Source organism: Thermobia domestica, chromosome 16, assembly GCF_964235325.1.
Source record: "Thermobia domestica chromosome 16, izTheDome1.hap1.1, whole genome shotgun sequence".
NCBI lineage: Eukaryota > Metazoa > Arthropoda > Insecta > Zygentoma > Lepismatidae > Thermobia > Thermobia domestica.
In genome coordinates, this window is record NC_137469.1 from 175421210 (window position 1) to 175435317 (window position 14108).

The 14108-nt window shown below is 36.3% G+C and overlaps 1 protein-coding gene across 6 annotated transcripts in view; it reads right to left on the reverse strand.

The window, feature by feature from the left end:
- Rbcn-3B (WD repeat-containing protein Rbcn-3B) overlaps positions 1-14108 on the reverse strand; it is a 334889-nt gene that overhangs the window by 242781 nt on the left and 78000 nt on the right. For all 6 annotated transcript variants that reach the window (XM_081743283.1, XM_081743279.1, XM_081743282.1 and 3 more), the window contains 2 exons: positions 7889-8048; positions 2353-2573 (listed from right to left, as the gene is read on the reverse strand). In XM_081743283.1, the coding sequence (XP_081599409.1) occupies positions 2353-2573; positions 7889-8048 (381 nt within the window). The remainder of the gene's footprint in view (positions 1-2352; positions 2574-7888; positions 8049-14108) is intronic.

The window sequence follows — 14108 nt, forward strand, 5'->3', positions numbered from 1 at the left end:
CTTAGAAAACGAACCGAACAGTCTATAATTCGGTTTTCGACATACGGAACACCGGACGAACAACAGGAGGATAACAGGGAGCCCAGCAGAGAAGATGAAGCTACAGGTACTGTGACATCAGATTTCTTCCTTTTTCTTCCTCACTCTCTCTCCAAAAAAGCTAAAATTCTCATTTTTATTTCTCTTAAAATCAGACGGGTGTCGTCCGGTCCCAGGATCCGTTCTACCCTTCAGAAACATCCCAAGAATCTCACTTTGACGACACAGCTTTCTTTGAAAATACTTTTCAAATTAAGCACCCGTAAAACAAGGAACCACCCAGTAGACCAACAGTGTACAAATGGCACCAGACATTTGTTGAAACAGGTTGTTCTGTGCGATACACAAAGGCTTCAGGGCGCTCACCCGTGACTGACGATGTGGTGGAAGCAGTTAGGGAGAGTTTGTCCGCAGTCCTCGAAAATCTACACGACGTGCATTACAAGAAACTGGTTTCCCTCAGACCACTGTTTGGCGTGTATCGCGCAGACGTTTGTCCATGAAGTCATACAGACTATCCTTGGTTCAAGCACTGAGTGAAACGGATAAATATACTCGACATGAATTTTGTGTTACCATGTTGGATAGCATTAGGGTGATGAGTCATTCTTGAACAATGTGGTATTCAGTGACGAATCAACTTTTCACCTTTCCGGCCGAGTCAGTACACACAATTGTCGTATTTAGAGCACGGAATATCAACATGCGCATGTGGAGCTGGTTCGTGACAGTCCCAGAGTGAATATATTTTGCTGTGCTCTGTTTCTAGAGCAAATGTGTATGGACCATTCTTCTTTCCTAAGATCACCATCTATCTTGATATGCTCCAGAATTTAATTGTTCCACAGTTAGATGAAGATTACTACGATGGCTACTTATGGTAGCAACAAGATGGCACCCCGCCGCACTACCTGAAAGACGTAAGGGAATTTCTTGATCAGCATTTCCCAGATAAGTGGATAGGTCGTGGTGAACCAATTGCCTGGCCGCCACGGTCTCCAGATTACACGTTACTTGACTTCTTTCTGTGGGGGTTTGTGAAATATAAGGTGTACAACCCTCCCCGTAAGTGATACTGTTAATGAATTGAAACATCGCACCACAACAGCCATCACGGACGTTACAACCGACATGCTGGCTACTGTTTGGCAGGAAATCGACGTTAGTTGGGTTGTGTTTAGGATGAGCGCAGGTGCACACAATTGAGCCATAATGAATTTGTCAAAAAACTTGTAGTATAATGACATATAAAGCAAGTCTGTATGTGGTTCTAATAAAGAATTATAACTGATTGAAGTTGTAAACCCTATAAAGAATAACCCTGTACATTTTATATATATATATATATATATATATATATATGCAACTCTATCCATCACGACTCTGGAGCTCACTAAAGAAATAATAAACACTTCTGACCAGAGTATATACACTTGTTTATTAAAAACTAAATTCCAGTGTAACAGTTTCAACAACGTAACGTTGTCTTCATCAGACACCAACTCAGAGTTGGTGTCTGATGAAGACAACGTTACGTTGTTGAAACTGTTACACTGGAATTTAGTTTTTAATAAACAAGTGTGTATATACTCTGGTCAGAAGTGTTTATTATATATATATATATATATATATATGTGTGTGTGTGTGTGTGTGTGTGTGTGTGTGTGTGTGTTAAAGTTTTTGGTTTATAGTAATCAACATGAACCGGTAATTGTTTATTTGTGTTACTGCCGGTTTGAACCTTGCCTCCATAATCAACTCGATTTCTAACTTTAATCTACATACTGAAAAAAAATTGGTGGTGATCCATTAAGTATTCCTTGCGATATTTTCATTTTGCGAACGGACGGACATTGCACTGGGTAAATATATCAGGGAATTTTGGCAAACCCATCTCCTTAATGAGATTTGCTCCTAATTATAGTACTTTCGACTACAAAATAAAAGTTATTCCCTGTTTCGATGTTAATGAAGATTTGATAAAATTCTAGAGGGGGCAATAGTTATCTGTGCCAGGGATGAAAGATTTCTTCTTCAAGGGGGCATACATTTTTGTCACGGTAAATGTAAAGTTACATTCCACACGCAATTTTCTGGCACCTAATGCTAAAAACCAAATTTGTCTTTTGATCTTCATTTTTGAATGTTATGAATAAAATTTTTCACTTACTATACAATAACATGGATTTAAATGTTTTATCAAGGTTTTATTACATATAATTCACTACTTGTCTACACAGCTAATCAAATTTTAGAAAAGTAATTAAAAAATGCCATGTCTATCAATATCTTATTCCAAGTAAATATACTTACACTCGTATTGTTAGGCGGAACCAACAACTGCGTGATTTCACCAGCATGCACACAAAAACGATGTAACAGTGTTCCTGAATACAAGTCCCATAAGCAAACAGCAAAGTCAATCCCTCCGGATACCAAATGTGATACTTCGTAACGTGAGTGGATATGGTGAGGATAAAGCAAGCAGTTCACTCGACCAGTATGTCCTAGCAGCAACTGATGCGGAGGCCAATCTATCAACGGGAAGTGATCAAAATCTATATACGACAATTGTTACGGTCTTCACTAAAAATAAACCATTTATTTATTTATAAATGTTTCAGGTACAGATCAATGTCCATTTTACACTGAAACAATGTAACAACGTATACAAGAAACAACAAAAGGAAAAGAAAAAAAATAAAAATGAAAATTAACAAAGATATATTTATATATAGATAGAATATGTACGACATTAGCAGAGACTTTAACTTGCATTTAAAATGCTTTTCAGATTCAAAAATATCAACATCTGACAAACTATTATACAATGATACGAGCCTGAAGTATAAGGAACGTTGTATAATTTATAATTCGATTGTTACAGATGTAAGTAACGTACGACTGCGAGTAAGGCGAGAAAGTACGCAAAAATTTGAGAACGGAGACTAACAATTCGGAGTTAATTTTCCCATTGATAATTTTATGGAGAGACAGCAAGTCCGCCACCATACGTAGAGTAAGTAGAGTCTGAATATTGAGTTTGTTTAGCAGCTCGGTTTTATTAAAAACTATTAAGACTCGGTTTTATTATTGAAAGAACACTTTGTCTGATAATGACACAGGCCATATTCCACATCGTTAAGCAATATTGAATTTTACGAGATACAAAAACTTTGAAGAAAATACTGGGTGATTTGAGATCGCGAATTTCAGTAAATCTGTAAATAATATCCATTATTCTCATAGCACTCTTAACAGTAAAGGTGATGTGATCAGTGAATGTAAGTTTCTCATCGAATAATACTCCGAGGTCTTCATGTGTAGCGAGTCTTTCGATAGGACTGTTATTAATACAACATTTGTGATAAATTTTATTTTTCCTCAAAGAAACACTAGAAGTACAACATTACTGAGGGTTTAGTTTTAAATTCCAAATCGCACACCAGTCAGTAACTTTAGCAGCAAGAACTTGTTGAAGTCATAAGGCACCATCTACGATAAAGATTTTATGGAAAATTTTACAATCGTCAATAAAGAGAAGAATGTTAGTAGATGTTAAAAACAAAAAAGGAGTTCAACAAATTTTCGGAGTTGCTCTGTAGATTCTTCACAAAATAATGTAAAATAAATAAATTAATTCATAACTCTTGAAAATGTATGTACGTATATTCCTGCATAATGCAGGAACGCCTTGAGCAATTTCAACCGAACTTTGCACAGGTATACCTTGGGGTGGGGGTGAAAAGAGGAGCGGCATGTAAAAATAATTAAAAATGACCGATATTAATGTCGAATGCATAGTTTTTCGAGTAGCTCAATGCTTTGTGAGAGTCTCGATGATACTTGGGTCCCAGTTCAAGTAATATTGGGAATATCAGCTGGCCCAAGAAACGACAGGAGCAATGCCGAAGGCGTTGCTCTTCGTTATTCGTTTCACTAATTTCTTATTTCCAATCTTCAAAACCTTACTCTTCCCGTGAATATCAGCTGATATGAGAGTCGACAGGGACGAGCCCCAAGTCTAGATAAGAAGGGCCAATATCAGTTGCCCCTGAATCGTTATTTATTATATCTATTTCTCTATTTTTAAATTGCATAATCCTTATCTTTCTCGCGCATATCAACTGCCCTAGAAACCAACAGGAGCACATTCGTTATTGGATCAAAAGTTCCAATATATTTCAATCAAAAACTTTCTTGTAGGCCTTACATCTGGACAACTACATACAGTGTAGCCAAACCCAAACTATCACTTAATTCAGTATGATGTGCTTATTTCGTTAAAAAAAATAAAATAAAAAAACCTCCATTAAGGGGTCGTTCAAAAATTTTGTGGCCTCTGATCCAAGATCCAATATATTTCAATCAAAATTTTCTTGTAGGTCTTATATCTGAAGAACTACATGTAGTGTAGCCAAACCCAAATTATCACTTAACGTAGTATGATGTGCTTATTCTGTAGAAAATCAGAAAACTCGATTTAGGAGGCGTTCAAATAATTTGTGGCCCCTGATCCAAAAACTAATTATTGGCCATGCTCGTAATCTTTTGATGTATTTCTTTTTGGATCATTCCTAAAATTTTTGGCCAAGATGGCAATCTTTTGATTCACTTTCTTTTTTCACTCCTAAAATACTTGTTTATTTAATTTATTTCTTTACACTATTATCTAAATGTATAGAAGTGAAAGCCTTATCATCGCCCAGGCCATATTACTACAAGTAGAGACGTGAAATTTGCACAGAATGTCTGCTCTTGTGCGAAAGTAAGACATAAGGAAGGATTTTTTCGAAGTACATACCCTAAGGAGGAGGGAAGGGGTAAATGGGATTCATCAGAATTTTCTGTTTAGTGTCGTGTATCTCAGGAATCCCTGAAGTTCAGAAGATGGAACTCAGCATACCACTTATTCATCATAAATAATTCGTTCCTAAGAAGGGAAACATGATATTTCTAAAATATTCGAATATCCCTTTGTTTAACCAGAAAGGGTCGAATGTAAGAATTCACTATACTTGGAGATCTGAAATTCAGTATACAGACTTTTAATTAAAAATAAGGAAACACGTAATTCACCGTTTCCGAAAAAAAAAAAAATGAAATATTTAAGTTTTATGTCCCACGGTTATGCCGGGTAGGCTAAAGGAGACGGTGATAATGGTGGAATGAAAAAAGTGGGAGAAAACAGTAGAACCGCGAGAAAACCAACGCACACGGTGTTTGTCCACCACAAAGCTTACTTGGTGGGAGTTTACCACCCCATGCAGCAGAGGTGAACGCTCAACCACTGAGCCACCGCGGTCCCTCACCGTTTCTGGAAATTCTGCTCTTAAAAGGAAAAAGGAGGCAAATTGCAATATTATTAAAATTACCCTATATTTATTCACAACTTTCAAAATGTAGTGATTGGCTCAAGCTAGATTCTGTATATAAACTCTTAAATAAAAATAACAGAATATGTGTTTCAGCGTTTCCGAGAATTCTGCTCCTAAGGAGGGAAGAGGTTAATTTCTATAATAACGGAATTTCCCTTTATTTACTCATAAGTGTCAAATTTAGAGATTTGTTAAAGCTGCAGACATGAAATTCTGTATAAGGAAACTCCTAAATAAAAATAAAGGAATAAATGTTTCAGCGTTTTCCAAAATTACACTTCTAAGAAGGGAAAGGGGAGTCAATTTCTATAATATCCAAATTTCCTTTTGTTTATTGAGAAAATGTCTAATGTGACGATTCGCCTTAATAGTGTTATTCGCCTTAATTGTCTTTTCTGTTTGTTTGTTTATTTGTTTCTTTGTTTGTTTTGAAAGACCGGTTATTATTTTCAATTAACTATAAGCGGAACCTAAAGAGAAAATCAATAAGATGTTAGAAAACTTGAGGAAAAGCTGTGAAGAATATGGGATGAAAATAAATGTTAGAAAGACAAAAGCCATGGTGATTGAAACGAAGGGGTAAGTGTTAAATATAGAAGTAGGAGGGGAGAAAATAGAACAGATGAATACTTTTAGATACCTGGGTAGTATTATTAGTAATGACATGAAGTGCGAACGTGAAATAAAAGCAAGGATAGGAATGGCGAAAGAAGCCTTTAGAAAGAAGAAAATACTATTTTGTGGAACCTTAAATAGAGTTGAGAAAAAGACTCATAAAATGCTTCGTGTGGGATATTGTACTGTATATACAGGATGTCTTAGGATAATTCTGTTATTATCAGAGTTACAAAAAATGTAAGAGGAAAAACCATCTCCAAATATGATGTTTTCAATCTAAAGTGAAGGATTTTTTTTTAAATCGGGCCAGCCGTTTGGACTGTACACTCTTTATGTGCCCAATGTTAAATGAAAATGCAACATTGCCTTTACCTGGACCCACAACATAAGTGTATGAAGTTGCTGTTTTTTAAACTAACATGTCGATGGTCAGCCCCATTTCAAAGAGTAACTTAATTCAGTTATGTTGAGGGTCCAGGTAAATGGGAGCGTTGTACAGCCCAAACGGTAGCTCCGATTTTAAAAATTCCTTGTCCGTATGTCAGGGAACTTTTGAGACATCCTGTATATATATATATATATATATATATATATATATATATATATATATATATATATATATATATACGGTGTACATAAAGTCTCTCCCTGATAAGAAGAAAACTAAGAATGATAGAAGCATGCGGTTTGCGGCAAATAATAAGAAAGCTCAGATATATATATATATATATATATATATATTACTTGATTTAGACAATTTCCAAATGTGTTCTATTAGTTGCTCTCAAGACATCCGTGCGATATTCAATTTACATCCATGTGTTATTCAACATTTCAGGAGTAACTGTGTCTATTTTGACCCTTATCCTGTAACCCTGTCTTTAACATAACCCCAAAGGAAAAAGTTCGCAACGCAAGGATTTCCGTGGTCTTCGGGTTAAAGCAACACGAACAGCTTCCACGTGTTCCTCCCTAACACTCGGTCTACCGCTTCTATCACGATCTAAAACATTTCCTGTTGCAATAAACTTTCTGTACTATTCCTTTATGCCCATAACATCTAATGGCTGCTGTCTACACTCTCTCTTGAATGTTGGTTGAACTGGACGGGAGATTTTGTTTCATGATACCACAACACACACTTCGCTGTCTGCTGTGCTGACGCCACTTTTAAACAAATGACTGTCGCGCTGCGGTCAGCTACAATACATGGCAGCACAGGCTATGACAAAATCTTGAAGTATCATACAAGCGATGCTTTCAGGTCGCATGTTTCTATCATTCTTTGTTTCCTTGTTATTAATATTTGTTATTAGGGAGAGACTTTATGTCCCCCCCCCTATATATATATATATATATATAAAAGTTGGAACACAAAACTAACTCCTAACGAAGGAGAAATTTATGTGCATTTGATCTTTAGATCAAAAGTGATGAGGGGAAATACTGTCAAGCTCATAGATCACAATAAAAGCCTAGCAGTCAAAATAACTACTGCCGCTATTCCAATGTTAGCAAGTTAAACTGCATTCGTAAGTTAAATGGCCCTCTGCTCCCATTCCTCCTATCCATTCCCCTCCACGATGTACATCATGAGTTAAAAGAATGACACCTCATAAATTTCTGGATCTTCGGCACCGAAACAGTTATTTCAATTTTAAAAGGGATGACTCCTCATTTTTAACTGTTTGAGATTCTTTCACTCGCGCAAACTGAAAAGCTTTAATGTACATAAACGTGTATTGCAACACAAAACTTCAGAAACTATAATCAAATAGATCTAATCTAAAGCATATAACAATACATGCATTTGGGGGAAAAGTTCACCAGTTGATTTAGACAAAAGCTCTCACCATCATATTGCTGATGTCTCCCATGCAACAACTGAAGCATTACTGTTTGTGTAGCTGGAACTATGATTATGGAGCCATCTTCTCTTCCACATACAAGTCTACCTTGTTGAGGTAGGTAAATACTGGCTGTGAGTTTTACACCTGGCATATCTGCTGTGTCCTACATTAAAAAGATAGGAAAGTACGAATTAACATAACAGTAATTCAACGTCCTTAAAAGCTTCTACTAAAGTGAAATAAGCTTACCAGATTAAAAAGTATTAGATACACTTAGTAGAACATATCTAAAGAAACCAACTGCCTTTCTCTCAGATTAGCTTGAATACTGTCTAGTAGGAATAGCATACCACTAATGAGCAAGTCCTGAAACCATGTGTTTAACATTTTAGCCGCTTTGGGCCATTAAAAAATGCCACTCCCAAATCAATAAGTGTAGAGATATCAGTGTTTATCATTTATTGATCGTGTTGATTTCCCACCCATCGATCTATCGATTGATTCAGAACTGACAAAGTTTATTGAGAATAACAAACACAGAGATAAATCTTACTAATGAATTCATCTCTGTCTGAGAACTCAGGTTACGCTGTCTTCCGCCTCCTAATATTTATCTTGCGAAATTGAAAATATGTTTGTATGCATTACGTAACGAATTTTGTCAGTGTATATTTTATGTAATAAACGCTGTGAATGTTCCTTTCCTGATGATCTAATCTATCTCTGACGTCAAGGTGCCTGTCGAAACGAAGCCCAACACGAGCAATTTTGATCTTTAAAATCCCAAGTCAACCCGGAAGAAAGGAGTGAATTAGCAGAGGAAGTCTGTCGCGGACAGTTAGTAGATTATCGACCTATAGTTTCAATATTTCGCAGGTTCTAGCCCAGTGGCTAGACAGAGAGATTACGTGAGTAAAAAGTAAGACAGACTTTCGTTCTAGCTAACAGTCTGTCAGCGTAGCTCCCTCTTTTCGAGCTACACCGCGAGTCTGAAAAGTTGCCAACTTTATAATAAATTAATCAGACACATTGGAACCGACACGCCTACGTGATAGAAGAAGGCCAGAATGGAAAACGAGGAGCCACGCAGAGACCATGGAGAATCGACAGGTACTGTGACTTAAGAATTCCTTTTTTCCCACCCCCTTAATTTCTCTAAAACTATTTTTTTTCTTTCATTTTAAGTGATTTTAGACGGGTGTTGTCTGATTCCAAACGTACCTGCTTTCATTTGATTAATATTCCCAGCCTTTCCATTTTGACGATCCAGCTTAGCTGAATCCTAATTTCACTATAAGCACCCGTAAAATGATGGAGATGCTGATTTCTTTTTTTTCTCCCCATTGTAAAATGGAGGAGATGCTGATTTCTTTCTTTTCTCCCCATTGTAAAATGGTGGAGAATGTTGTCTACCAGTGTAGAAAATTTCAGACAGTGACTGATCATGACAGCAAGTTGATGAATTAGCTAAGCTCAAGAATAGTACAATTTTGTCACAACAATGCAACACTCATAAATTTCTTCCGCTGAAGTTGCGTGATAAGCTCTGAAAATTATAGGTTATTCTGGAAGTTAATCAACAATGGAAAGGTTTAGAACATATGTGTTAACAACGGAAAAGGATAAATTTTCTATGATATGAAAGTGAATGGGAGCTTTTTGTGTCTAGCAGCATCACGGAATAACTACTGAACCGATCGAAATGTAATTTGGTAAGATTATTAACCTCGCTCACCTTTCTCCCAAGGATCATATAACTGATTAAAATATACAATCTAAAGGAAATCAAGAGAGAGTAATGGTTTATGTAAAAAATTGAGTGTGTCACAAGCGTGGCAAGATAGATTTTGGATTTGATTTAAGTTTAGTGTCACTTTCAGCAGCGAGGCTATATGAGCTGTGGACCTCCAGCTTAACGTGGAATCCGAACCACATGATCTCCCGCCGGGAATTCAACCGGAATTTCCCACATCACAGGCTCGTATGCCTACTCAACCAGAAATGCGAAGGGAGGAAAGGACAGTTTTCTTATATATATATATATATATATATATATATATATATATATATATATAGGGTAACTGATACGAATATACTGTATCAGTGGGTATTTTATTTATCGTGTTACTTTGGACGTTTCACACGTTCGTAATATCAATGGCCACTATTTCTAACGAAATCAAGACAAAAATACAAGTGTATCTTTGTGGCCAAGTCGACCTCATGCTAACAAATTCAACTCACTGTGAGATCATTGGTAGGTTCGTTTATTTGAAGTTGAGAATTTTTTTCAGTATCCAATTCGTAAAGCCATCATGCTGCACTTCATTTATCAGTAATAATAATAATAATAATAATAATAATAATAATAATAATAATAATAATAATAATAATAATAATAATAATAATAATAATAAATTACTGACATTACAGCCCCGGACGATTCTTAGCTGATTTATGTGTGGTGAACACATCGACCCGTCCAACGCGCTTTTTACTTGATTTGTAAGCTTACCAGATTGTATTTGAGTTTTGTATGGCACTAACATGACCCCAACGCGATTGTTACTGAGTATCTAGGTCTACTACAATGGTTTTAGTTGAGTGATCTATGATCAGCAAATTGAACCCAATATAACTGTTACTAGATCTCTAAGCCTAGCAGACAACTTTCAATTGAGTAATGTGTGGTCAACACATCGACCTGAACGTAGTTTTTACTAGAGTTTCTAGGTATGACGGATTTTATTTGAGTGATGTGTTGTTAGCACAATGTTGCATTTCTCGCAGTAATCACAACGGATGAACGCGTCTCTGCAGCGTTACTCTGTGAGTTGTGATTCAAAACAATATTCAGAAAGTGTTTGGCATGGCCTCAGATGTTCCGTAAAATAGCTGTGTTTAAAACACGCAAAATGGGTTAAATTTTTTAATCGTTTTGCGGAAAACTGGTAAAGAAAAAGTGTTTGAAGGCGAAGAAAGGTCTAGCGTTGCCTAACTTTAAGGCTGAATGATAGAACCAACATACTGGTGATGAATTTGTTTTGAATGTACGAAAGAAGAATACATCAGAAGGTTGTACAAGCTATGTACATTTCGCACAAATCAGCTTCTTATAGAACGCAACACCGTCAGAAACTGTCGCCTAAATCGGGTGACAAGACTTGCTCCAGGAAGGTCTGCAAATCGCGTTTGGTCATACATGCTAACCTACTTGCATACATTTTAACATTGCGGAATTCAGCGACCATGCTCGCTGGAAAGTGACCAATGGGCTTCGAAATTAGAACATATACAAGTGTCCCAAACATTCCAGTCATCGGCGCAATCATATATGAATGCGTCGTGGCAGCGATTGAACCTATGACATTAAATATCATCTTGTTACTCTAAATAGCAAGAGTTCTGCCAAAATGTAACTGTTTATCAAATACGGACTGATCCGCATTATAAGATCTGCTCTGGAGTCAATTCATGCTCTGTAATGAAAACCTTGATTTCACTAACAAACTCTCCGGCTGTTTGAACGAGTGGGGCATCAACGACGACTCTCATATTAACTTCATGTAAATCTTGAGGAAACCTTTTTTTTTATTCCGTTTGAAGCGTTTGATCTATGATTTAGACGCTGTGAATGCTAAGGTATTGAGTGGATCAAATTCTTTCTTAATATTCATCGTCCAGTCACCGTGGTGCCGTGAATAATTGCACAGTGTTGTCTCATTGCGATGAAATGTTCAGGTATGGAATTACTAAATCGTTCTTGAAGGGATGCCAGCGTCTGGAAGGCGTTGTGAATGTCTTCTCAATTTTTGCAAGATTGTCTTATTTTTTTTATTTTGCATTTTTGTGTCATAACAGTACTGATTTTTAGACGCGATGATATAGTAACTGCTAATCCAGAAGGACACAGCTGAGGAGGATCTGTGCCTCTGGGCTGCTTCTTTCAGAATTTGTATGCGTGGGTGTAATTGACCACGAATTTTGTGCACATATTCTTTGATGGTAATGGAGCACATGATGAACTACTGCTTTCGTGGTACTCAAAGACTAGTGAATTTAGTTTTGGCAGCAGCTTCGTCCCTTCTGGTAACGCTGCTTATACTGCTTAATTATATGGTACCATTTTTTCCTATGAAACAGTAATACATACAAAACCTTTACCAGAGTGTCCACATTCTTGTAAATAAGTGAAAGTCACGGAAAGGTCAGGGAAGTAAAAATGTGTCAGGTGAAGTCAGGGAAAGTCAGGGAAAAATCGATTTAGGTTCATTGTTCAATTACTTAATTTATGAAATAGGGTTAATTTCTTTACTATTACTGGATGCAAAATGTAGTGTTCTCTGATATAGTTGTTGAAACTAATTTTCTGCGAAAAACACATATCTAACTGCATCCTGGCATATTTGCTCAAAAGAGTAGACGCTGTTCTAGAAGAATTGCATGATGCCAAGAGGATACCTGAACAAGTGGCTGAGAACGCGAAGAAATATTATCTCCAGCTCACAGTAAAAGCTCAGACTGAAGAATTTAAACAACACTCGAATGAATTCATAGCCAATGATAGAGATTGTATTGGACTTGATGAGTATTTTACTTAGTCTTAGCAAATGGGAAGAACTTCGTTGACTTATGGTCAGTTATGAAATTGTGCTTTATCTTCTTTCACGGAAACGCATTTTTTGAAAGTGGTTTCACAATAAATAAAATTCTCATTGTTGACAACTTACAAGACGAATCTCAGGTGGCTCAACGGACCATATATGATTCTGTGATGAGAATATGTGGATAATCAGGATTAATAATTACAAGAAGTATGATAAATTCAGTGAGAAGTTCAATGAGACAATACCATGTGTATCTGGAAATGAAAAGAGAAATAAATGCTGGAGACGAGAAGAGGAGAGAGAACCGGAAGATTCAGCAACAACTAAAGGAGCTGGAGGAAGAAGAAAAGAAAATTAAACTGCGGAGACAACAAGAAGGATATTCAGATCAATGAGAAGAAAACTATGCGAGAAAGGATGAAAACAAATTTCTAAATGTGTTGCATTTAACAACTGCACCAGCAAAAGTATGTGTGTCTGTGTGTATTTTTTTAATAATCAGTAAAATCATATATGAACTGTTTATTACTATAGGCAATATTATAGTGCTGTGCAATTGGTATTATAATGTGTATTTTTTTCATATCTTAAGTACTCTGTATACTGCACATTTTCGTTTGTAACTTTACATTTTGTGTAATATGTAGGCCTAATCAATATCGGCCTAATGCATATGTTTGTAAATTTACATTCCTTTGGAAAGAAAATTGAAAAAAGAAAGAAACAGACGCGGAAGAGAACAAGGCCAACTATGGGGAGTGTGGAGGCTGGAGTTTCTTTCTTTTTTCTATATTTTTAAGTTATTCAGGGGCCAGGGAAATCTGTAACTTTCGTCGTGGAAAGTCACGGAAAAGTCATAGATCTTTTCTCCAAATTGTGTGGACACCCTATTTACATTTCCAAATGAATTTATAGTATAAATTAGGGCGTCTCTTCAAAAAAGTGGAAGGGGGCAACCGACCCCTCTTGCCCCCTTCCCTAATCGCCGCCCATGAATATAACGACCATCCACCGGAAGTATTATCATTATCAACATAGTCACTATTCAGCTGTATGATATTGAACTTGAATTTTGCCAACACCTTCTCCGCTACGGAGAACGAATGAAATCTTGGCACCTGTGACCACCTGAACGTTATGATCTCTGTAGATTACTAACAGTAAATATCTAACGACATTTTTAAGCCCCTAAATGGAAATTGTATGCCTTTTCTACCGATATTTACATCAAGGTACAATGTCTGGACAGAAAATAGATACAGGAACTCTGGTAAATGAATGCATACGAATATAGCCATTTTCCGAAACGACTATCACAAACTTGGACAGACAGATTAGCATTCCATTCGTGTAGTTTTTCATCACGCTTCCGAAATTCTCATCGAATTTTCAGTAATTATGTGAACTTAAATATTTCAGCTTTAATCACACCTTATACTGCTTAATTAAAGAGGAATATTTACAAAGGCAGTAATGGTGTAAGAAGTTAAATAGACAGAAAATATTGTGGAAATAGAAACAAACAAAAAATATAGAGTTATTCACAAAGCGCGCCGTTTTTGTTACATCAAATTATGAACTTTATTTTTTCAAAACACAGTAACAAAATTCACAAA